At 41.8% G+C, this 26,302-nt stretch overlaps 1 protein-coding gene across 2 annotated transcripts in view; it reads right to left on the bottom strand.

Annotated features, from left to right (window-relative positions):
- Positions 1 to 26,302, bottom strand: part of VWA8 (von Willebrand factor A domain containing 8) — a 348,614-nt gene that overhangs the window by 190,688 nt on the left and 131,624 nt on the right. For both annotated transcript variants that reach the window (XM_075591071.1, XM_075591073.1), the window contains exons 24-29: positions 24,514 to 24,633; positions 22,267 to 22,472; positions 18,453 to 18,604; positions 7,997 to 8,105; positions 5,700 to 5,838; positions 1,194 to 1,396 (exon numbers count right to left, since the gene is read on the bottom strand). In XM_075591071.1, coding sequence (XP_075447186.1) covers positions 1,194 to 1,396; positions 5,700 to 5,838; positions 7,997 to 8,105; positions 18,453 to 18,604; positions 22,267 to 22,472; positions 24,514 to 24,633 — 929 coding nt within the window. The remainder of the gene's footprint in view (positions 1 to 1,193; positions 1,397 to 5,699; positions 5,839 to 7,996; positions 8,106 to 18,452; positions 18,605 to 22,266; positions 22,473 to 24,513; positions 24,634 to 26,302) is intronic.

Consider the following 26,302-nt stretch of genomic DNA (forward strand, 5'->3'; position numbering starts at 1 on the left):
GAACTTCAGTGAAAGGATGCAAATTTTCTAATGCAGATATTGCTGGCTACTGTCTGTATGGAGACATCACGCTAGGGAACTGGTTGTTGTACACCTGAATGTGGAATCCCTAATAAAAAGAAGGTTCAGAGAACAGCAAAAGCCTTTTCCATTCTTCCCAGGGTCTGATGCTGCTGCTTCTTTAAACAAAGGCTGGGACGCAACCTTTCACAGCCCCTCTGGCTGTTAGAGGGTTAACCAGCTAAATTTAAGTGATCTGAATTTTTATAAAAAAAAATAGACTAATATTAAAATGAAAATGTTGCAGGTTTTTTTTTTTTACAATCTTTATCAAATCTCCTGTACTGTACTTAGTTTGTGGAATGTGCACCTGAAAACAAACCATCCTTGTGTGTTTTTCTTGTAGTGTAATTGTGATGTGGCACAATCTGTACCACAGTATGATCCTATGTAACAGACATTACAAGTGCAATATATGTACAGATCGTCACTTGAAGAATAAGAGACGAAGGCTTAGATCTACACAGCTCGTTAAATCACTTCAGGTGACGTCATGTTAGGCCTTACCGCATATCTTCAAAGGCTAATACCGTAACATTGTCATGTTTTCTCCCGTAAAGAGCATCGTGTTAACTACAACAAGCATTAATGATAGTGAGATGCTAAAGAGGCATTCAGCCTAACATCGCATATCTACTAAAGTCTGTTACGGTTGTCACAGGAACTTGACGTTACGTTAGTTAGGTCATCTCTAAACACGGGGCTACTCGCATCTAGACCCTGAAAAAAGGATGGGGTGGTAGTGAAGGAGGTGTGTTTTGGGATGTACAATGTCAATGGGTACTATACGGAAATAGTGGAGTCCTCTTCCTCCTCCTTCTCAGGGCCTTGATGTAAGTATTGTCAGACATACGTAATGTTACATTATTGGAAGCTAACACAACATTGAACTACAATTAGGTGACGTTGAGCCTATGCTCATGAGATATACAACAGGCATTTTTTTTCTTTGTAGATATGCGTTAAAGTCAGGGAAAATAACGCCCGCTAATATTTTAGGTAGCGCCGCGTTATGAGCCCCGATTTAACTGAGCTTTGTGGATGTAACCCTAAGAATAGTCTTCATTTATTACCATTTGTACTTGTAATGCAGCAATATACTCTGATACACGACAAAGGAACTGATAACCTACCTGTTCTTCATGCAAAATAACTTGGCCACTGAGTGGATGTCCAAGTGGTGCTACCGTCACGAATGGCTGCCATATACTACCAACTGTTTTGGGAAAGACATCATATAAATCCACGTAGTAGCCTTTATCCCCATTAATTTTTGTACAGTACAAGGAAACTGGATTGCAGGTAGCTACATAGAGTGTACTCTCAGCATCACTTTCTGAAAATAACAAAAAAAAAAAAATATATCTAATCTTTAAAATGTTTACATCACAGGACCATCAAATAAATAATATTAACCTAGAAATGTGCAGAGAATCATGACCATATACATGGGCAGTATCTAAACCACATTTTAAGAAATATTTTGGAAATTGCACGTATTTGCTTCAATTTACAAATCAGAAAAGGCTAATTTGTTTGTTTTCAAGGTTTTAAAGTTCTGCAAACTGGAAAAATTCAAAGCCAGATTACAGCATACACCAACATACATAAAATACACATATATTTCTTATATAACGTTAGCAGCGTACCGAATGCTGCTATCAAGAGCTTACAATCTAACTTGGATGGCCTGAAGCAGAGGGAGAAAAGTGACTTTCCAAAACCTCAATAACCAAGAGTTAATGTAACTCTGAAATGGAAGCCAGGTTCATGCACTGCAGTGTGTGTTCTTTTTAGTGAGTCATTTCTTCAGACCATATAGTGTAAGAATTAGATTAAAGACCAATCACCCAGTTCTTGTGCTTGGAAAGTAGCCTGATTATGCAGGGTACAAGGCTCATACAAAGTCTTCAAAGCTAGGGAAGAAAGGACACATTGCTTTGTCTTGGTAAGAGTATAGGCAATAGAGTAAGTGCAGCCATTTAAGCTGCTACGTACAGATCACATATTGGCATAATTATTTTGACATGCACATTTGACATTTTTTCACACATCGTGCTGATGGGACAAGCAGAGCGCAGAGCTTTACAATAAAAAAATATATATATTTATATTTACCAGGATGCGAACCAGGAGTGTCTCCGGAGCACACACCTTTGGGCATCCCCTAGTTTCCTTGATTCTTACTAGTAAAAGTAGTTCCCATTGGCCCAGGTGACAGCCGGGAGGTGGGGGGGAGGGGCGCAGCAGGGGGTGAAGGGGGCAGCAGGACTGGGGGAAGGTCGGTGTGTATTTAAGCAACAGAGAGTACCACTGCTGATACTTTTTCTGATAAGTATGGAAACCTGGGGGTCGCTGGTACTGAAAATAAAACGGTTCTCATCCTGATGTAGACAAACAGGGGGACTGCCGCTTTAAAGTACACCTTCTCTTTAATTAACAGTGTTAAGACAGAATAATGTGCAGGAGCAGCTACTGTAGTTCATATCATGGTCGAGGCCAAACCTCCCTCTGTCTCCTCTCTTTTACCTTTATAGGCTCTCTGATAACGACAGCATGGAACCAGGGTAAAGGAGACTTAGTTGACAAATACACCCCCAATCCAGAGACGCCCAAAGAAACAAAAGCACTCAAATATTCACTGTAAGAATAGTTACAATCAGAGTGTTAAATTCATTACAATATCTTGTTTTTAGCTTAGCCATTAGGGACTAGGGAGTGCACCCAAAGTAACAATTTTACTTATTTACTTTTTCAGTGTGCGCTGAATTCATATCATCTTCTTCGGTTTATGTTTCACTAATGATGTCAGGATAATTACTAAACATACAATGGACAAAAAACAGCAATAATGTATCTCCAGTTTTGAGGCCAAACTGTCTCATCACAAAATACATTAGATACAGTTTGTACAAAACATCCCAATATTTTGCTTACGAAGAAAATGTGAAAAATTAAAACAAGGGGTTTACAGGGATTTATGTCTAGGTGGATCAGCATTGTACTGCCATATATTAAACAGCTGTGCTCCACAAAACATGGTTTAATGGCACAATCCTGTGTAGCCAGTCAGAAAAACAAACTTTTATGAAGAATGTAACAGTCTCTAATTGACTTCCTTAAACAAATCTAACCATGACAGTATATCGATGTGTCCGCTTTAACTCTTTTGGAGAGAGAGAAAGAGAGAGAGAAAGAGAGAGAGAAAGAGAGAAAGAGAGAAAGAGAGAGATTCTGCAAGCACTTGCTGATCACACAGCAACATCACAAACACATGGAGGTGAGGAAAATTAAACCGCTCGCAAGTACTGTATCAGCTCATCGTGTATATGAAGCCTGGACCTCCTTTTAGCCCTCCTTATCTCCGGTACAAGCGGGGAACTCAGCGGGCTGTCAGGAGGGTTGTAAGGGCGACCCAGTCGCCGGGGCACCTCAGCGAGACGCCGGGAAGGGCGCTGCCATTTTAGAAGTTCCGCGCATGCGCAGTAACAGCTCACGCATGCGCAAAGGTTATTCAGAGTAGCGGCGGCCATTTTTCTACACCCGCCGCATGCGCAGTGCAGTAAGGAGTGGCGGCCATTACACCCACAGTTCTGCAGGGGAAATTCAACTCCCATGAGCCTCTGGGAGTAGGGACACAAGGCCGACAGCAGCCAATAGGGCTCCCGGAATCCCCCTGCAACACACTGATACATTTGGCGCACTCAGCGGGACCATGACAGTCAGAAGAGGGAGCTGGATCAAGCAGGTAGTAGAGCCCTGAGACTAGGCCTAGTATATCCCCCCCTTAGGCCCCTGCTAGGCCCCGACTCACAGTAGCTTGTAGTTGCTTCAGGGAAGGCCCCTAGATAGGGACGCTTCCCCATTTACTGTCTAGTGTCAGGGACACAGTGAAAACGCCGCACGGTGATTGCGGCCTGTGGTCTGAGACCAGACCACCTCCGTTGTAAGAGACCATGTATGGTGATATTCACGCCGGAATTTACCCCACGTGGCGGCGGACGTCATCGCAGACGACGACAACGTTGGATCAGATGGATCCCCTTGTTAATCTACATTACCCGGGTGCTGGAGCCCCGGGCAGGTACCCAACTAAGTGCACCAACACTTCATGGGATAGCGCTATCTCCTACACTTTTGGGTGGGTCCTGACATTGGGGGAAAAGGACATCAGTGTATTGGTGCCAAGCACCCTATGTACTTTGGGGACACTCATTGGAGGTATGGGGCTGGGTCTATTATACTGTGTGGTACAGGGTACTGTTATAGTGTGTTCAGTAAAGGTTGCTATTATATACCCGTGTGTGTCTATTATTGGTATTGTTCCTGTAAGGAGCTTATCCCACCACGTTGGGATCCGTTGCAGGTGGAGGCGCTGCACCGAGACAAACCAGAATTACCCCAGGCTCCCAGTGGCGGAGACTCAGGCCTCCTGGTTGCCACACAGGTAATAGCAGCATTGGTAGTTCCTTCCCTGGTACGGGGGAACAAGGGCTACACATATAAACTGCATCAGTTACCCAGATGTAATCCCTTGAACATGTCACTGCCATTAGTACACTCTGGTCCTAGGAGGGACTGCTCCTTTATGTATGATTTATTTGCATAGTTTAGCAATAGCAATGCCAAGAAATATAATACCACAATAAAGTTTGCTGTCATAGTTTCTGCACTCTAAATCAAGGATAGACAATGTTTTATAACTGAAGGCATCTCCCTCTAACCCTATTTGGACCAGCTATATGGCTAGACCAAACTCCACGCTAACACCCCCTAACATCATCACCCCCAATCCTTAATGGGAGCAACTGTTCCGCTAGACCATACTCCACCCTGATGTATACCCCATCCCACAATGAGCCGCCACTTTACATTTTGTGTCAACATTGTCCCTTATTCCCTGTAGATTGTAAACTCACACGAGCAGGGCCCTCATTACCTCTCTGTATCTGTTTGTGCATGTTTGTCCTTATATGCAGTGTTCGACAAACCTATACATTTGCTCGCCCCGGGCGAGTGGATTTAACCCCCGGGCGAGTAAATATTGGCCCAAGCAGCACACGTTTGGTACTAGGTGGCGAGTAGATTTTTTTGTGTGGCGAGTAGATTTTTTGGTGATTTGTAAACCACTGCTTATATGTATGTCATTCTGTCCCTGTAATTTACATCACTCTGTACCACCCTGCAAAATATGTTGGTTCTTTACAAATAAAACGATAATAATACATCTGTTTTGCTTGTATTCAATAAGTGGAAAGGCAACAGCTTTTGTTACTTTCCAACAGGCTTTCACTAAATTTTGCCATTTCTTCCTGAGATACCTGTAGTACCAACCTCTGCCCTTCCTCCTGGTACTCAAAACCAGGGGTGGCCAGCACCAGCCCTAAAGGACCACCAACAGGCCAGGTTTTCACACACACAGGTGGCACAATTAGTGGCTCAGTCACTGAGTCACTGATTGAGCCACCAGTGTTGAAGCTGTGATATCCTGAAAACCTGACCTGATGGTGGCCCTTGAGGACTGGAGTTGGTCACCCCTGCTACATGCCAGTATCCCCTGACAAATAAGACAGTCCTGCTATTCTGGCATTGTATGCACTAGCAGTGAACATATGATTATCACATTGACCTGTCAGTACCTGAAGCGACAGTGACATCACACACAATGTTCACTTCATTTATGGGCAGCTTCCAGTGGGCAATTTCTTCCGTAAAGTTGAGGGACCGCGCTTCATGTCGTTCTAGTGGATATCCCTGAACGTTTAAGTATATTGGACCCTTAAAGTGGTAAAAAGATAACATTAATATAGCTTTATTATTACCCGAATAAGCAACAACCCAGAAAACAAGATATAGCAGCAGGATTTATCTGGGGTTGGGAAAGATTTTAGAACATCAGAGGAGTCCCACACATGTAATGCTTACAGGGGCCGTATAGGTACAGGGGCCGTATAGGTTTATCCATAACATGAAAATAGCTTTGATGGAACAATAAACAAATGATTGTGGGGTGAATATCTTCAAATAAAAAAAAAGGCTAAAAAAAAAAACACTGAGCATTGCACAATTTGTTTATCATTTAGAAAGTACCCATCAAAGCATGTTTAGAACAGCAAATAAAGTATTAATCATAAGCTGGAATTAACACTGTCTAATTATGAAAATTGCACTATATGCATCAAAACACATACTAGACAAATCTGCAGAACTGGAACAAAATTAGAACCTAAAATGCTATTTTCCTCCCGTTTGGGGGTTGTGAGAACTAATTGTTGAATAGGGCAAGATATATTTTCATTAGAAAATGTGCCTAGAATTCCCAGACAATTTTAATCCCCAAATAACGAACTCAAAGGCCGCAATTATAGTGGCGGCGTGCGCAACGGAGCGCTTGATGTCGCTCGTGAGGAACATACACGGAGGCTGGAGGCGATGGGGATGCGTGGCAGACGCGAAACCAGGCTGGTTCGCCCTCATTGGCTGAACCGCTCAAGCGACGCGGCCGTCGTGCAGAAAAAAACTAATTCATTTGTATTTTCAAAAATCGCCCCCCGCCCGATCGCTCTGCAGCGCACTATGGCCGGCCTCATTGAGGAACACACATTTGTACTCGCGGCACGTGACCACTACAATCGCGGCCAAACATTGCCACACTGTGCAGCACAACAACACAACACTTCAATACAACGGCGTTTTGAAAATAAAAAGCAGTTACTTAAAAAAAAAAAATTACACAGACTACTACAGGGGTTAATTTAATATAGTCTGAAGCAGCTGTTCTGGATTTTTTCTGCAGAAATTTCCCGTTCCACGCTTCGGACAACAGAAAATACAGTAAGGCCACATGTAGCAATCCTACATGAGACAACTTTTCTAAAGGTGATCAAAGCCATCATTCAAATTCCTCATTAGTATGATAACTTATGTCTGTCAATTACATAAACCCGTGATTTGTGGATCTCAGACGCAACAGTGACATTTTCGTTATGAAAATCAAACAACAAAAACAGAAAAAGAAGTTCAGCTCTGTAATTTCCATATTATTAATAGCGCTAGATCAGTGTAGAATAGCCTCATCTTTATAAAGGAAAATGTGTTTTAATGCATATTCATTAAGGAGGTCATTCAATACTGTATGCTGCAAAGCAGATAATCCCATTCACAGCCTCTTGTATAAGCCCATAAGTGAAGAAGAAAACGACATTTGGATGAGTCCCCAATTATTTCTAGATTAACTTTTGCTTTGCGCATCATTCAAACTAATCAGACACTGCGCAGTGAAAGTGGCTTTTGCACATCAAGCTGTTTACATTCTTCCTGGAACGTTTGGCAGTCACAGGGTAATTGTCTGCTGATGTCATGTGAAGAGAGGACCCAGCTTGAGTCTTACACATGCCATTTTTGTTTGTGCAATCGTGGAACAGCAAAAGCAGCAACTACTGTACTATATAAACACACTTTGTTATACAAAGCTCTCATGTTTGCATTAACACCGCTTTTTCTCTCTTATTCCCCCAGTGTTTATTTCCCCTTTTAAATAAGTGTTTACATCAATCTCATTTATGAAGAATATGTCAGTATTTTGTACTGTACGTAAATAAATATTAATAGTTTTAAATCATACAGTGTATAAAATCTGGCATTATCATCTATGGGGAAAAAAACAATGCCATCTTTTACTGTTTCCTAGTAGTAACCAGAAAACCATTCAAGGAGCCCAGTTCTGAGATTATAGGCTATTCTTCATTCAATTTCTGCCAGAATGGGGCATCCCTTCCAATACTGTATGTTTGAAACCAGAAGTAACCCAGTGGTCTTGTACAGGTAAGTAACTGCTAGACCACCACCATATAGGACTGCACTTTACAATGATAACATGAATAATGAAACACCCGGCTATTACTGACATACCACGTTAAAAATAAAACATAATAACCTTTATATTAAGTTGATGAGTTTCTGTTGGGCACAAAAGCTTCCGACGAGCATTTCCTGACTGATTGATGGTCCAATGGCCAACAAAGCTGATGTCTGGAAGTGGCAACCTGTGGGATAAGAAGAGTATGGTAAACATTAATACCATGTACAGCAAATAATGTGCTAGCATTAAGCATGGCTTCGTATGAAAAGCTAGAACGGGCTGCAATGCACTGCTCGATATAAGGGTTATAGTGGTGTATGTATTGTAGAAAATCCAGAAAGTAGGGGGGTGGGGGGAAAGGGGCAGTTGGAGTTAGTCAGTGGAAGCAAAGAACAAATGTTGAGTAAAAAGAAAAGTTGTTATCTCCACAGTAACAGATATTTTAAGATGCAAGATTTCAGGGTCTTCTTTTGCAGGCAGTGAAACTTCAGAGACTGTTCTTCAGGTGCCTTGTATTGGCTGCATATGTTTTCCAGATCAATCGGTGCTATTCTACACCTGCCATACCCAAAGAAAGGTCAGACACAATTATGGACCAAAACATTGGTGTGTTAATACAAGGAACAAGCAGATTTAAGGATTTCATGTGTGCTGCTCGTCTTTTATGCATTTTGAATACCTGATTATGACTTTACAAAGTACATACAATTAGAGATGGTCAGGAAAAAGATAAACAGCTAAAAAAGGGGTGTTTAATTATTTATTTTTTAAAGTGTTTTTTTGGGGGGGTCGATGCATAAATGAAGGAAGGGTTTGCTTTGGTGCGCAAAACCATTTTTGGTTCTTAGCCACCACAAATGTAAGAAACTACAGTAGTTAATCAGGTTTCTTGCACCTGAGCCAGATTGTTGACAATATTAGATCTACTGTAGCTAATGCAATGATGCCTAATTTGATACATCCAATTCTAATATGTGCATGTAACTACTTCCTATTGACACTACGCTTATAAAGTCAAGGTAAAGAGCGGCAGCCAAATTAACTGGACTATTATAGTGGTTGAGGTTATTATACTAGTGGAGTAGGGGTTATTACAGTAGTGGGGTAGGGTTTATTATATTAGTGAGCTAGGGTTCTATGAGGGGTGTACAGTAGGATATATAAGAGGGCTGTGTGGGGGTTATATAAGGGATGTAGAATATATACGAGGGGTGTGGGGGGAATATGAGGGATGTAGGATATATAAGGTGTGTAGGGGGTATATGAGGGATCTTGGATATATGAGGGGTGTAGAATTTATGTGGGGAACTATATGAGGGGTTTGAGGGTTTCTACAAGGAGTCTGGGATATATAGGGGGGGTTATAATAGACACGTGTCCCTCTTTTCTGCTGTTAAATGTTGTGTATATATATATACTAGCTGAGAGACCCGGCGTTGCCCGGGATATAATTTTGGGGGGGCGTACGACAGGGTTAGGCTTCCCCCCCCCCCCTTGACAGCTAGGTGGGTGACTGAGTTGACTGAGTGTGTGGGTGACTGGGTGGGTGTGTGACACTTGACTGAGTGGGTGGGTGACTGAGTGGGTGGGTGACTTTGGGTCGGTTTGACTTTGGGTCGGTGGGTGGGTGACTTTGGGTCGGTGGGTGGGTGACTTTGGGTCGGTTTGACTTTGGGTCGGTGGGTGTGTGACTTTGGGTGGGTGGGTGTGTGACTTTGGGTCGGTGGGTGGGTGACTTTGGGTCGGTTTGACTTTGGGTCAGTGGGTGGGTGACTTTGGGTCAGTGGGTGACTTTGGGTCGGTGGTTGGGTGGGTGAGTTGGGTCGGTGGGTGGGTGAGTGGGAGACTGACTGGGTGGGTGAGTGGGAGACTGACTGGGTGGGTGAATGGGTGACTGGGTGGGTGGGTGACTGACTGGGTGGGTGTGACTGGGTGGGTGTGTGACACTTGACTGAGTGGGTGGGTGACTGAGTGGGTGGGTGACTTTGGGTCGGTTTGACTTTGGGTCGGTGGGTGGGTGACTTTGGGTCGGTGGGTGGGTGACTTTGGGTCGGTTTGACTTTGGGTGGGTGGGTGTGTGACTTTGGGTCGGTGGGTGTGTGACTTTGGGTCGGTGGGTGGGTGACTTTGGGTCGGTTTGACTTTGGGTCAGTGGGTGGGTGACTTTGGGTCAGTGGGTGACTTTGGGTCGGTGGTTGGGTGGGTGAGTTGGGTCGGTGGGTGGGTGAGTGGGAGACTGACTGGGTGGGTGAGTGGGAGACTGACTGGGTGGGTGAGTGGGAGACTGACTGGGTGGGTGAATGGGTGACTGGGTGGGTGGGTGACTGACTGGGTGGGTGAGTGACTGACTGGGTGAGTGGGTGACTGGGTGGGTGAGTGGGTGACTGACTGGGTGGGTGAGTGGGTGACTGACTGGGTGGGTGAGTGGGTGACTGACTGGGTGGGTGAGTGGGTGACTGACTGGGTGGGTGAGTGGGTGACTGACTGGGTGGGTGAGTGGGTGACTGGGTGGGTGAGTGGGTGACTGACTGACTGAATGGGTGGGTGACTGGGTGACTGACTGAATGGGTGACTGACTGAATGGGTGACTGGGTGACTGAATGGGTGGGTAACTGAGTGGGTGACTGAGTGGGTGGGTGACTGAGTGGGTGGGTGACTGGGTGAAAGTGGGTGACTGGGTGAAAGTGACTGGGTGGGTGACTGGGTGGGTGTGTGGGTGGGTGACTGAGTGGGTGACTGAGTGAGTGGGTGACTGAGTGAGTGGGTGACTGAGTGGGTGGGTGACTGAGTGGGTGGGTGGGTGACTGGGTGAAAGTGGGTGACTGGGTGAAAGTGACTGGGTGGGTGACTGGGTGGGTGTGTGGGTGACTGAGTGGGTGACTGGGTGGGTGTGTGGGTGGGTGACTGAGTGGGTGACTGAGTGAGTGGGTGGGTGACTGAGTGAGTGGGTGGGTGACTGAGTGGGTGGGTGACTGAGTGAGTGGGTGGGTGACTAAGTGATTTTTTGGGTGACTAAGTGAGTGGGTGGGTGGGTTACTGAGTGGGTGGGTGACTGAGTGGGTGGGTGACTGAGTGGGTGGGTGACTGAGTGAGTGACTGAGTGGGTGACTGAGTGAGTGACTGAGTGGGTGACTGAGTGGGTGAAAGTGACTGGGTGGGTGTGTGGGTGACTGGGTGACAGTGCGTGGGTGGGAGACGGTGTGTGACTTACCTTGACCCCGTGGCATCTGGCTGGGGCAGGAGGTGAGTTCGGGAAGCTGGGGGGGGGGCAAGAGTGGCAGGTGTCCCGCGCCGCACTTCCCCTCTCCGGTAGCGTCACACGTGATGGGGAGTCCCGCGCCGCGCTTCCCCTCTCCGGTAGCGTCACACGTGATGGGGAGTCCCGCGCCGCGCTTCCCCTCTCCGGTAGCGGCGCACGTGAGGGGGAGTCCCGCGCCGCGCTTCCCCTCTCCGGTAGCGGCGCACGTGAGGGGGAGTCCCGCGCCGCGCTTCCCCTCTCCGGTAGCGGCGCACGTGATGGGGAGTCCCGCGCCGCTTCCCCTCTCCAGTAGCGGCGCACGTGATGGGGAGTCCCGCGACGCTTCCCCTCTCCGGTATCGGCGCACGTGATGGGGAGTCCCGCGCCGCTTCCCCTCTCCGGTAGCGGCGCACGTGAGGGGGAGAGCAGGAGGGCCGCGCCGTGAGGGGGGAAGAGCCTGGAGTTTGCTGCTGAGCAGCAGGGCCGCGCTTCCTCCGCGGCGCACGGTGAGGGTGATGGTGCGGCTGGGGATGTTGCGGAGCGTGGGGATTTGGGTGAGGTGGGGAGGGGGGAGAGAGTGAGGGGCACAGGGAGAGTGAGGGGCACCGGGAGAGGAGGGGCACCGGGAGAGGAGGGGGGGGGGTGGAAGGTGAGCTGCGGTCCAACTGACGGGGGAGAGTGTGTGTCCCTGTGTGTGTGTGTCCCTGTGTGTGTGTGTCCCTGTGTGTCCTTTGGCCCGTCACTCCGCCTCAGGCCAATGAGAGGTGTGCGGGGGCGGACCAAGGGACCAATGAGATTTCCCCTAGGGACACCGGACATCCAGGCAGGCAGGCTGGCATGCATGCATGCAGGCAGGCAGGCAAACATACAGTGCTTTCACTAATATAGTATAAGATATACATGTAGAGGTATCAGTACCGTGTTAGCAGAGCTTCAATAATCAAACAATAAATAGATGATACCGTTCAATGCATTTCGTTAGCCACAGAACGGTATCATCTATTTATTTTTTGATTATATATATATATATATATATATATATATATATATATATATATATATATGCACACACACTTAGTTAAGTTATGGTGGGTAAAAAAAGGGACGAAAACCCTCCACAGTAAAGCATATAGCAAATGGAAACATTACTTTGTGCTCATTTGCATGTCTTAGACAGGTTTGCGGCCTTGCCTTTCACCATTATCACCCAGCATACAGCTTCCACTGCAGCAAGGGATTCTGGGAAGTGACATGCAAATGAGCACGCAGTGCCACCTTTTACTTCAAAACCATATGACATGGTCCTCAAAAGCTTATGCTTGCTGCATTGCACAGCTTTTGAGCACAGCCTGGGTTAACTTGCATAGCCAGTAAATTTACCCAGACAGCTGTTTCGACCTTAATGGGTCTCATCAGTGTGAAAAAAAGTGACAAAACCCCTCCACAGTAAAGCATATAGTGTGTGTGTGGTGAAGCTGACCTTTCTCAAGGCAGTCCCCTGTGAGGACCTAAACGTTGGCATTTGTGCCACCCACTGTAATACAATTTTTGGGAAAATTACCTCTGAGTGCGGTCTCGTTCTTACTGCGTTGCTGCGGCTGCACCACTGATGTGAGGAACACCCCTGCCTGTTAACTACTGCTAAGGGACATGCACCTACCTTTTACTGCATACACGTGAGTGCCAACTACTCTCCATTGACTATATATATTATATATATATACATATATACTATATATATATATATATATCCATGTAGAGGTATCAGTACCGTGTTAGCCGAGCTTCAATATAGTGTATCTCGAAAGCTCGCACAAATAAAAGCATTTCGTTAGCCACAGAACGGTATCATCTATTTATTTTTTGATTATATATATATATATATATATATATATACATACATATATGTAGAGGTATCAGTACCGTGTTAGCCGAGCTTCAATAATCAAAAAATAAATAGACGATACCGTTCTGTGGCTAACGAAATGCTTTTATTTGTGCGAGCTTTCGAGATACACTGATCTCTTCTTCCGGCGATGTTACATATATATATATATATGGTGCAGAAGCAGAAGAGATGTTGCCCCGCTCCTCTTCTTACACTGGGACTAATGAATAGCACACATGCGGACCAGTATTTATCAGAGAACTGTCATTAAGCAGCTGAGAGAGGATGGAGAAGCTATTGACGGACCATCAGATATCAGAAGATCCAGACTAGGATTCATTCACCCTGCATTTCATCCTGAATGTGCATCAGCCAAACAAACAAAGTTTTGGAAATGCCATTATTTTGCTAGTGAAATGTGAGTTCCCATCTCATAGATCAGCTAGAGCAAATTAACACCCGTTTTAAGACTATCTGCACTATGTTGTGTTTTTATGTTTTATTTTTCATGGTAACACCTGCACATCCCAATACTACCGCTATACCATTCCATTCCACTCAGGAGGATCCAAGACCGTGGGGGTTTGAAGCTGCATTTATTTTTTCACCATTTCCACTAAGCACTTATGCTGTGTTTCCCTAGAGCACTTTTGCCTAATATCACTGAGCACTTAAAATAAATGATTAAGCATCACTATATATAATATATAGCACATTTTGTAAATCTGTACTCCACAGATAGAAGCGCCTTTTCACACTATTTTCTCTTTGTAAAATATATTTAGAAACGTAACATTTTAAGATAATGTGGCAAGGCATCTAAAGAACTTAAATAGTTTGGATACTCTATGAAAGGGGTAATAATTTTTCCAAACGTATCTATCTTGTCTTGCACAAGTGTTGTTCACCATCAGAAAGATGTCCCAAATCTTAGCACACCAAGCAGTCAAAGGAAGGGTGATATTACTTTAGCAGCAATATTAACTTCCCAGAACTAAGCAACGATTCGTTTTCCAGTAAGCATATGGTGGTTACTCATTTCTTAGCTAATATTTCAGTTTTAGGGTTTGGAGTGGGTTTACATTTTTACATATTTTAGAGATGACGTGTTTTTACTATATATATAAATGCTATTTTTTAGATGCTCATTGCATGCTAATTCACACTGAGCCATATTACCCTTACATTTTTTTATATACAGCTTTTTAAAAGGTTGATACTACTCATAATATGTGAACTGCATCAATGATGAATTTTGATATGTAATACAATACTATAAAATGTTATAGAGTTGCTCCCAAAGATGCAGCATTTTATAGCATTATAATGCAGAAAGAGAATAATTATACATAAACTCCTTAACTGAAAAATGCCACTTTCAAATTAATCAACTTCAAGTCAGAACACAAATCAAGTACCATTCCCTGTCCAGCTACAGACACCAAGCAAAGAGACTTGGACAAGAGAAAAGCTGAAACACACCGAAATAACAAAAAGGAAACGAACAATGAAGAAGAAAAATAAACGCCACTACCACCAGAAGGGTAGTGACAACAAAGAAAGGGTTGAGATGGCTTACTTTTGGCTATTACAACCATGACTAGTTATGTCTGGACGTTTGACTTTATGCATTATATAAACTCACTTTTTTTTCTCTAAATGTGCTACAGTAGTTAATGAACAGACAGAAATGATTAGAAATGCTCGATACCAGAAACAAATAATATATATTTTTTTTAATGCAGTGTATGCAATTTAGTTAGGTTAAAAGAAACAAAGAAAATGACAAATGTATATATGTATATATGTATTGAGGAAATATGTATGCAGAGATTAAACTTTGATGGTACTAGGTGCCCTGTTCCACTAATGTTTTATTAACACACGTCCAGTTCTATTCATAAAGAAAATTACATTTATTTTAAAAGCTTCTCTCCTTTGCAGTTTTTGCAGCATTAATAGCGTATACAATTTTACAAAAGGAGGTCAAGAGAGCCCTGTTATTTACCAGTTAGAGTTTTTTGAGGGCACTTTGACCCCCCAGTTATACACTTATATAACTAGAACACAACATGATCAGTAAGCACATAATCATTAGTGTAAACTTTATGAATATCTCTTACGGCCATTTTGCAGGAGGTGGTGGCCATCATAGGATAGCTCTGCACATGCAGCCGCGGGACTACATGTCCCAGAATCCTCCAGGGGGAGAGAAACACCACATGGGCTGTCCCAGCCAATAGGGCTCTGAAGAGAGGAGGAACAGGATATCCTCCATGCGCGGAAAGCCCACGGGCCAGTCTTCCAGGGGCGGCAGAGAGGATGATTGCGTCCAGGGTGCCAGTAGCCCCTGGACTAGGCCAGAACTCTACCCCTAGGTCCCGGACAGACCCTGAGACACTAGTGAAGTAGTATTGTAGGGAAGGCCTCAGATAGGGACTCTTACCCTTACGTGCACCTACAACCACAGGGGGTAGCACTACCTCCCACTTGGGTGGGAATTGCTGGGACAGGACACCAGGAGTATTGGTGCCATAGCACCCTCAATACTTTGGGGGAACCTCCTGGGTGTATACTGTGGGTACAGTTATTGCCGTTATTGTATGTGTTAGTATGTGTATACAGTAAACCTTAGTTATATATATATTGTGTGGTGTACAGTATTATTCTTTACTGAGTATTGGTTCCTGTGAGGGGTTATCCCACCAACGCTGGGATCCCACATAGGTGGAGGTGCTGCACGCAAGGAGAAAGAGCTCATCCCAGGCTCCCAGAGGCTTAGGCCCCCTGTGAGCAGACAGGTACAGCAGCACGCGAAGTTCCCTTAGGCATAGGGAAAGGGGGCTACACATAAATGGGAAATATTTGTTCCTCCCTCAAGCAAATTCTAAATGTATAAATACTTAATTATTCAGAGTGGATTACGTGATTAATGATGACAAATGGGTCAGGCACCAAAATTAGAAAAGTAGAAAATGTAAACCGCCAATACTATTGATATAATTTCACAGAGCAATGCACTTGTATGAAAGGGATTAAGAAGCGGAGTCGCACATTAGTGGTAGCTCCACTGTTAAGGTCAAGTGAATAGAGTGGATAGAAGACCTGTTATTTCAAATTTGTATATTTTCATTACTTGCGGGTTTAAAAAAAACTCATGATCTAACACTGATATACAGTAGATCACTCATCCAATTTAGCATTAAGGAAAAAGTTGCACTAGATAGTAAAATTTATTTTTTCAATTAGAAACGCTATGGTATTTTAAACAGTTTGGGCCAGCACTCTAAAAAGGGGGAATTATCTGTATAACAAAATTGATCTCATATGAACAAATTGATACGGTGCACGGAGCAAGACGTTACCCCACAACTCACTCAGATTAGATTAAATACTCCATTAGCCATTTTTCAAGCCTCATTTGAGCCTCAACGAGAGGAGGCTTTAAAAAGGACTAACATTGAGCAGAAACACACATTTCACTCTGTGTGCTCAGCAAGAAACTCTTTATTGACATTGGGAAGCATCCCTGCTTTAACAACCAGCAAAGATCTCATCTGCACTGCAGCCCTTTAATCCTCCTATATTATGGAACCAGATTACAGCAAGTACACCAATTGGAGCTGAAAACGGGACTCTAATTACCTAATGGATTTGAGGGTATGTTACTTGGCCTGTGTTAGGTGTACAGTTCCTTTTCTTTTCCCCATCTTTTTGGAGATTGTTGTTTTTTTTTGTACACAGTACGAAGTAAACGTTGTCTGTGATTCTGGAGTACTTAAATTTAGGCTGCGCTCCCAGTGCGTTCTACAGCGCACGTGCGCACAAGCACTGCCCCCCAATCTATCTGGGCCCAGTACATGCGTCGGCGCGCATTTAGCAGCCGCGCTAAACTGCAAGTTTTCACACATGCAACTTTTTTTGTATGTGGAACTTGCGACTGCGGTGTGGCCACGCCCCCAATGAGGGCGAACCAGCCATGTGAGGTCATGGCCACACCCCCACAAAACCCCCGCCACGCCCCCTCCCATCGCAAACTCTCCATCTCTCCCAGAACCGCGATCTGCGGTGAAGCGCTGTGCACGCGCCGCCTCCCCCGTCGGGCTACAGAACGCACTGGGACCGCAGCCTAATCTGAGTGCAGGAGAGTTTCTATATTTCATGATGGTACTGTATTTTAGACTCATAAAACTATCTGTTCCATTGTAGAAAGTCTCTTATTAGAGGATTGCTTCTATTCTATGTTCATACACAGAACTTGTGGCTTTAAAGCCCCCTACCTTGGAGCCTGTTGGATAAGAAGGGAGTATCACTAAATCAGCCATCGATTACCAGTAAGAACAATTTAACATTTCATCTTGTTAAATGCAGGTTGCAGAACTTAATTTGTTTTGTCTGCAAACTGGAGGTTTTCAGGAGCCCCCCAAATGGTTATTAGCTCTAGGTTACCCGAGACATCTGTGTCCTACTGTACCATCCATCAGACTGATATTTTCTATAGCTGTGTATTCAACCCTTGCCAAGTACCTTGGTTCAAATAGCCAAATAAAACTGCTGCCTCTAGCTTCCCCTCAAACAATGGCCAGCAACACATTACTGGTTGTTTTTGCGTTTTTCAGATGGTGACACAGAAAGACATTGGATGTAATTAGGACAATCATAAACAGTTTAAATGACAGTGTGACGGAACAAAATAGATCCTTTCTTTTAGTACACGCCATTGCTGCCTTTTAAACTAAACTTCGATTTTCAAAAAAAATTGTCAAGCTTTTTGCATTTTTATTTACATATTTATATCCTTAGTATGGTCTACTTTATCAAACCCCAGGCTTACTGTATCTACCCTGTGAGAGGCCTCTGAAGTAGACCGTGGCCCAAGAGAGAACAATATGTGTTTAAGCCATCAGTCTCAGCACTCTGAGCATAATACAGTATGTACTCCTAATACAGTATGTACTCCTTATAGATCAATGTGTTCCACGGTCTTTACCACTTTAAACATAAATTATCCTAAAAAGCAAAGTCCATCCACCCTCTTGTTTTTTGTTTAAGAAAACTACAGTATACTCACTCAAGAAAAAGAAAAAAAGAGGTTATATGGGGAGGTTACTGTATATTACATCTTTAAATCATAATGCTGTACAATCAATTTTATTGTATTTTCAAAAAACACAAAAACACATACTGAGAGAATTAATTATTTCCCTTTATTGTTAATAGAATCTAAACTTTACACAGTAAGGACTGAAAATGCGTCATCTTTTTATGTAAAATGATCTCAATTAGAAAATAAATATACTAAACGGTAAGCATCACGTGTACTGTATCTATTGGTGTATAAAACGTATTTAACAGAAATAAACAATGAACGCATTGAGAATGTTTATGAAACGTGTTTTTCTTACTCCGTAGCCAGATGGACATTGATTGGTTTGGCTCCAATGGGAATCCCGTGCTTGTGTAAAGAATTGATCAACATTTCACGGATTTCTTGGTTGTAGGAATCAAAGTCAAACACATTGCGGACTACGTTTGCCAGTCCTTCATTTGGAAATTTCTGGGTGAAGGGAAAAGGTAAAAGATAATTAGTTTTTTCGGCACATGTTGACACTTGTCAAACATGTAGATTATGGTGTGAAAAAGATGAAAAAATAAATAAAAAAATAGCCGTGTGGTTTCGATAGTGCGGTCTGCAATATTACATGTACAGTATAAAGAACTTTTTTGTCCATTCGAAGTAATCACAACCAATGATGAATCCAGACTTCTCAGGATATATACAACTAGTAATTTACAGTCATCTATATGTATTGCAAAAGCAGGAAACACTACTGAGTCACGTAAGAGTCATACAAATCAACTCCTTAATTATGACATAGATTAGTCTAATTTTTAAGAAAGGCCTTTTTTTAAAACCTGTATTAGTCAAATTTGTTTTTAACATAATATATTAACATAAATGTGTTAATATAAATAGTAGTCTTATCAAAACAATTGAAAAATGGAGAGACAGTGCTATTAATGCCAAAAAGGGCATGTATTTCATTTATTATTGGAGCAGTTACAGTACAGTGTGTAACATTTTGGGGACACATCCCCTTCCTCGGACAAACCTACCCAACACACTACTAGTTACCATGGATGATATAAAAAAAAGGAGAAAATGTGTCCATTTGGGGATCTTTGCCGCTATGTACAAATAGACCAATGATAGTGTGCGTGGTTTCTGAAGCCACCCATGATTAAGGTCCTGTGGCAGATATATACTCATGTTTGTGGTTGCGACAACCCACTTTCCTTTTGGGGGATGTGTGAAAAAAAGCAACTCTCCTCCTATGCGAACGTGCTCATCAATACCGCGCATGCGCCCCCTTTATTTTACAATTTAACCCCTTCTCCCCTTCACATTGCCGATGGATATTTAGTCCTACATGCTCTCCACATTTCTCACTGTCCCTTTCATCCATGTATTGCCTTGTCTGTTTCTTTACTATTCCATCTGCAATTCCCTCTTTTCATCATCTGCCTTAGATTCTTATCTTGTTTTTTTACATCTGTCTTAAGCCCCTGGAAATCTCTGTAAATCGGTATTGCTGAGCTGAGGAAGAGAGGCGAACTCTCGAAAGCTTGTATTATAATATCAATTGTTAGTCCAAATAAAAAGGTATCACCTAATACAGTACTCACTTACTCTGAACTCTCCAACTGTAATTCTGATGTACATAAAGTGGAAAAACCTTCATTAAAAAAAAAAGGTCTCTTTCTAGCCCATCGCTTTTGTGTGCTCACGTCTCCATGAAAAACTGTTGACCTTTTGAGAAATTATTTTTTGCCCAAGAATAAATCAGGAGCTTTCTCAGAGCCCTTCAGATAATTATTTGTTCTTATTTGTGGGTACTTCATTTTAAAAGTCACATCGGGGGACAGAGCAAAGAACACCACACAACATGGGCCGTCCACTAAACAGTAGAAGCTCTACCACATAATGTGTATCAATAGGCTTAATGCATGGGGAGTAGATAGCCCATTTAGAGTATGTAACATAATGTGCATTAAGGACAGTGACATGTTTAATGGAGCTGGGTGATAAGTCTTTTTTTTAATTAATTTTGGAAAATTTCCCATGGCAAACAAAAGCTTTGGAGGGATTTACAAACTGTATCTAATATTGTTGACTAGACTGTAAGCCCTTAAACCTAGCTGTGAACAATAGTTTTTTTTTTGTCCAATTTTTCTATACTAATTATGAATCCATCACAACAAACATACATAGCTGGTATGCTTGAATTCAGTGGACCCTCAGAGAAGGGAAGCACATTCTTTGTTTAATAGGATGCAAATAAGTAACATTGTTACTTTCAGTGCGATTTAATATTTCTAAGGAAGACGATTGCATATTAAGATTTGTAAAATATTTTTTTTTACATGCTAGACAGGACTGCCCCTTTAAATAGTTAAAAACAATAGATAACCAAATTCCCTAGACAAAGCCACTTTGTCTGGCGAAACATTTAGGATCAGCATTAAAAGGGTGAACTGACGCATAACACTCAGGATCCTCCAGGAACTCACTTCCAGTTTTCCCGACCACATGGACTGGAGCATCATGCCCTCCTGAACTAGCAGACGGAACATCACTTGTACATTGCAGTGTGGCGTCTGCAATAGTGCACTGACTGGGCAGGTCATTTGCTCTGGCCAGACTAGGAAGGTGGATCCATCATGGAAGTTTGATTCCTAAGGGGGACTAAGTGAGACACGGAACATCTTTCCGGTATATACTGTACCATGCGACCACCATTTTAATTCTGTAAGTGCATGTGTGCTTTTATTTTAGAATAAGGTTTTATGCCATGTTTGCTCTTTTCTGTTTTTTTTTTCTAAGATAACCAGGGTCATCTATTTATAGAATCTTTTGGCATGGGGTCACATTTTCATAGAAAATGTACTGAATATATCATTCCAAAATTGTACACCGACATTATGGTATAGTTTATACATAACAGAAACATATGCTTTTACTTCAGTCACCTGTAAATTGAAAGCTAACAAGAATAATCACTGGAGATGTCCTGGAACGTAAAACCAAGCAGAATCTGCCATAAAATCATTGAGTTTCGATTGATTGCTCAAACGAGATTAGTGGGGGTGACATTAATCCACATCAGCACGAGACATTCGTATTCACTGATTAAAGGTGTCCCTTCTCCATCTATCACCAGTTTTGTTTTGTAGTTGTAGGCTATTTAAAAGATTAATCAATTGTACTGTACGATTTGCTTTTACAGTAACATAATTATGTTGCCTATGCATCTTAATCTTGACTTAATTCACAAAAGCTACAGGGCTGTTTAAACAACTATCAATATTTTCATGAGTGGAAAGTGGACAAGATGACTAAAGACGCCAGAAATATTGGAGTCGCAGCACTCGTGTAGGGTTTACTGTATTAAGAAAAAAAAGTTAAATGTATTGCAACGGCATGACCAATACTGAGGTGTTCTTATGTCTGAGATTTTGACTTGAGACCGTAAAAGGACTTTTGCTCAGAAAGCTAAACTATAAAGAGGAGGCAAAGATACTGAAGACAGATTTTATCACAGCAAATGCTCTCATCTATGAATAGGGTATTTGTGAGGCACAGTACAAATTTGCAGGGGCCTTGTATCACACACTTCAAATTATATAACTTTCTATGTAACTGATACAAACACAGGAACACATTTAAACACATGGTGGACAATCTTTTAGACTCAAATTACACTCCTCGTCACAACATCCGCAGATACTAGTACAAACACTTGTGTAAGCCGGATGCAAATGTTGAAAAATGAAGGTAATTTTGCCTAAGACCATGAAATGTCTACTTGTATGTGAAAATTAAACAACTATTACCATTTTACAGTATCTTCTTGGAGTTCCCTTGTCTTATCATCTAGTTTGTTTAACCCTTTTCTTCTAAATTGATTTAATCAGATTAAAGGGGTAATTATCATGTGTTGGCTATGAATAAAGGTTTCCTTATATCTCTATGTACATTGCAGTTTATTTCAATATCACCTATCTTTAATGTTTCAGTTGCTATAATACTACAAACCTCGTAACTATGCATTTACCCATAAACAAACTGTTCAGAATAATGTTACAAAGATGCTGCGGTTCTCTTTAAAAAATGCCAACACGACAGCAAAACATTATTTTTCTTAATGCAAACCTTACCTGTAAATGTTTGACAATGTTGACCACTTCTCGGGTTGAGTACGGGTATGTGATAACACCCTGGTCTGCCATGCTTCTTAATTCTCCAAAAGCAGCAACTAATTTCTGTAACACTGCATCAGGCACATTAGGTCCATACTGTCTAAGCATAGAAAGCTCAGACTGTGGCAATGGATTGTCTACTGCATGGCAGCTAAAAATATCGCCTGCAAAAGGTAGAAAAGACATTCAAAGTGTAAAGGCGCTAAATCGCATATAGGATTATTATTATTGTTGTTTATTTGTAAAGCGTCAACATATTCCCCAGCGCGGTACATGGGGGTACATAGTGACATCAATTGCAGCTGGATCTATTAAGGTTTTGGGGCGTGGATGTTGGGGGGCGTTGGATGGTGTGGAGTTTCGCCCAGCCGCACATCTGCTACCAATAGTGTTGGGGGGACGGTCACAACGCCCAGGTTTACCTTCTTGGTACATATTTGTAGAAAAGCACAAACAGGGATGAAATAATTATTAACAAAACACAAAACCCCAGCAAGCTCTTTTTGGGAACCCCTGAGCCCCCACAAAATATATATATGTATATAAGTGTCAAAAAGGAGTGCTATTTAGCATGGCATATGTATGCCTTGTTGTGGCACGCAAGCTTACAATGCTTTGGCCAAAGGGTTTAACGAAATTACCCCTTTTCAAGAGAATATATAAGTATTTTACTGTGTATTTTTGTCATGTTGGATGTAGCATTGGCCTTCTCTGTCGTCTGTTGTAAGAAATAATTATTAACAGCCTACATTGTTTCTTAAAAAAAAAAGAGAAAAAAATAGTTCCTGTGATTTTAACAAATTTTTTTTTTAATAGATTATGCAACCTCTCATCTATTTCCAATACAGTATACAAGTATAATATTAGGATTTGCTAGCATTACATGTTTTATGCGCTGAGGGCACCATTGTTATGGGTGTGATCGTTATTCCATATAGGCTGCTTGATTAACAATTCAGCCACACATTATCTAAAAGAAGATTCGGGATTCATTGCTACTTTCAGCTGTGAGGGTGTTTCTATTCCTGCCCCCACCCCGCCCACTTTGCAGCTTTTTTCCCCACTTATTTCTATTCGTGCTGACATAGATGTGCAAACGTATTGCAACATTCAGTGGCAACTAAATACAGAAGTGCCACACATCTTTATTAAGGATATACCCAGCAAAACATCAATTATTTTCTGATAAGGGATTGGGCTGCACTCATTCACTACCGATTGAAATTAGCTCATCCCAAACACCACCTTAAACTGGTTTTCGTACTTACAGTAAAAGGGGTGTTTCAGTTCTTGTAACTTTTAAAGATTTTGTTTTTATTTACTTACAAGTAGAGCTTTGTTTTAATGTCTGATACAACGTTGTTTTTATTTCAAACAATATTGCCTACTAGAGTGCACTACTGTAAGAAGGTGGGTACTTTGATCATTTTAATTCGTTTTTCTGACTATTAATATTCAGTAACGTTACCAACCTGGTAGCACCTCTCCTCCTATTGGGGTTCACATGGCAGTTTTAATCTTATTGGTTTTTGAGCGATTCCCAACTACATGTTTCCAAAGTAAAAAAAAATCACAGAAGGAACAAGTCTTGTGGTTTGAAATATTGAAGGTGAAGGAGGGAGCTACATCTTACTCAATGCTCAAGGACCTTAATGTTCAAGTGAACGTACCAAAACACGTTTTTTAGGTTGTTATTCTTACACACGTACTTTGAAAGTCATTGATGAAGGACGAGCATTTATTTAATTCTCGAAATATCTTTATGGGAAAAATATAGTAAAATTCTAATTTTCAAGAATGTTTATTTACTAAACCATATTGAACTTTCTGTATATATGCACTAACCAGCTATTTAATATTTTGCAGAGGCTTCTTTCCCTTTGAAAAAGTTGAATCGTTTTGAATTCACACATGCCCAGCAGAGTGTAATACAAGCAAGAAGAGCAAGACAACTTGTTAATAAGTAAGATGCCTGACTGCTTGCGAAATCTTGCATCTAAAAATATCACTTGGCCAAGAAAGGTATTATTCTTATACAACTATTTATTGTTTCCTTTCTTGGCAAACTATTTATAGAAACTACGCATGCCATGAAGAAAAGTGAATGTGTGGAAATATTACAGATGATGGAGCCAAGCTTTCTGGTTTTTTAGAGGACAAAATAAGCGATGTTTGATTGCGTCTCTTGTCAGGCTCATCACTTACCTAATGCACCAAAAAAGTCATTTCCCAGGAAAGGAAATCCAGGTCTATTTGCCAAGACAATCATCCTGAAATCTGGATGAATAGCTATCACATTTTCTCTTCCATCTGAACGGGAAAGATCTGAGAAACCATATATTTCGGGTTATGCTGGCTGTGCAACGTTCTAAAACATATATCATCAACAAATTCAAATCTTTGCAACTGCACAGGTGTATATAGGATGTTTTGGATTCATTTAATTGAAGATATATGATGCGCAAAGTCAACATTTCTCCAGTCATTTTGATGCAAAAAAGTCCTATTAGTTGTAATATATGTTCCTCTCTGATTTGTTCAATTAATTGAAGATATCACAGTTGAGATGTTACTTTAAAATATTTGGCTCATGACTGTAAATGATTAATAATAATAAAAATAATAATAATGATAATGTTGTGGGCCACAAATAAGCAAGGTTTACAGAACATAAAATATCTAAGCAAGGTAGTGTATCTAAATAATGATTGTATGTATGTTTGTATGTATATCTTTATTTATATAGTGCCATACAGGTATATCGGGCTTTACAATACACGTGACATAATATTATAACACAATGGGAATAAGCACTCCGGACAAAGCTATAGGAAAAGGGATCCCTGCCCAAAGAGCTTACAATCTAATTGTTTCACAAACTCCCGTAATTCAAGAAACAGGTGGCACACAGTACAATTATTACTGAGCATATATGCAACAAATAAAAGGAAGCACTTTCTCACACGCACATACCACCTCTGGAACGCGCTACCACTGGAGATTGTGACAGCAAATAGCACTCATAGCTTTAAAAGCGGACTAGACTTGCTCAGGGAGAGATAATCAGGACATACTTGAAAACTAAGTGACTCGTCATATTTTTTCCTGGTAAAATATTTTATACATAATAATACCTAATCTGTAACTTGCTACCAGCAGAAGGGACACATCTGGAGGCAGGAAAATGGTGATGCGCCTACTGCTCTTTCCCAAAAGCTTCCACTACTTGCCACTGTAGAAGACAGGATACTGGGATTGATGGGCAATTTGGTCAGACCCCCTACTAGAAGTCGTTAAGATCTTATAATTATAGTGAAGTTCATTGTCTTGTTGGTGGCTCTTGATGACCAAGTTTCACCGCCATATAACTGACAAGATTGTACATTTGGATGATTGTGCCAGGTTGCTGTAACGTTGTTGTGTGTACTGTATTATGGTTAAACCCTTTCCTTTGAATGACTGGCATCAGTTCCTCATAGGTATTTACATCTGGTGGCAGTGTGAAATGTCTTTGTCACAAACTGTCTACAAAAGAGGTTGCTATTGCAGTGGTTTAAACAGTGCTACTGGTAAATAATTACAATTAGGAAAAGGATGCCATTTGCTTTCACTGGGAACATTTACAAATGAAATACACATTTCCAAATCAAACTGTGAGTGCGTAAAAACAACGTTGGTTGTTTGGCAGGATGATGTCTTCAAGCAGCACCCCCCATTTTTGTAAGTATATTTTTATAATTGTACTTGGATCAAGGGGGGTAAGAGGAGGGACCCCCAGAGCTGATCTGCAGTCCCCAACCCTCTGCGTACCCCCTGATTACTGAGTTAATTGAGTTTTTATTGCCACAAAAAAAAAAAAACAGTTGTGTGCGACACGAAAAACTACAGACATGGCCAGGGGATCACTCATAGAAAGTTGTAATGACCTTGCAGATGTCTATTGGTTGCGAGATCAAGGCTGATCCCAACAGCCATATTGTGTCCACTACTTATG

This window comes from Ascaphus truei, chromosome 3, assembly GCF_040206685.1.
Source record: "Ascaphus truei isolate aAscTru1 chromosome 3, aAscTru1.hap1, whole genome shotgun sequence".
In the NCBI taxonomy this organism is placed as follows: domain Eukaryota; kingdom Metazoa; phylum Chordata; class Amphibia; order Anura; family Ascaphidae; genus Ascaphus; species Ascaphus truei.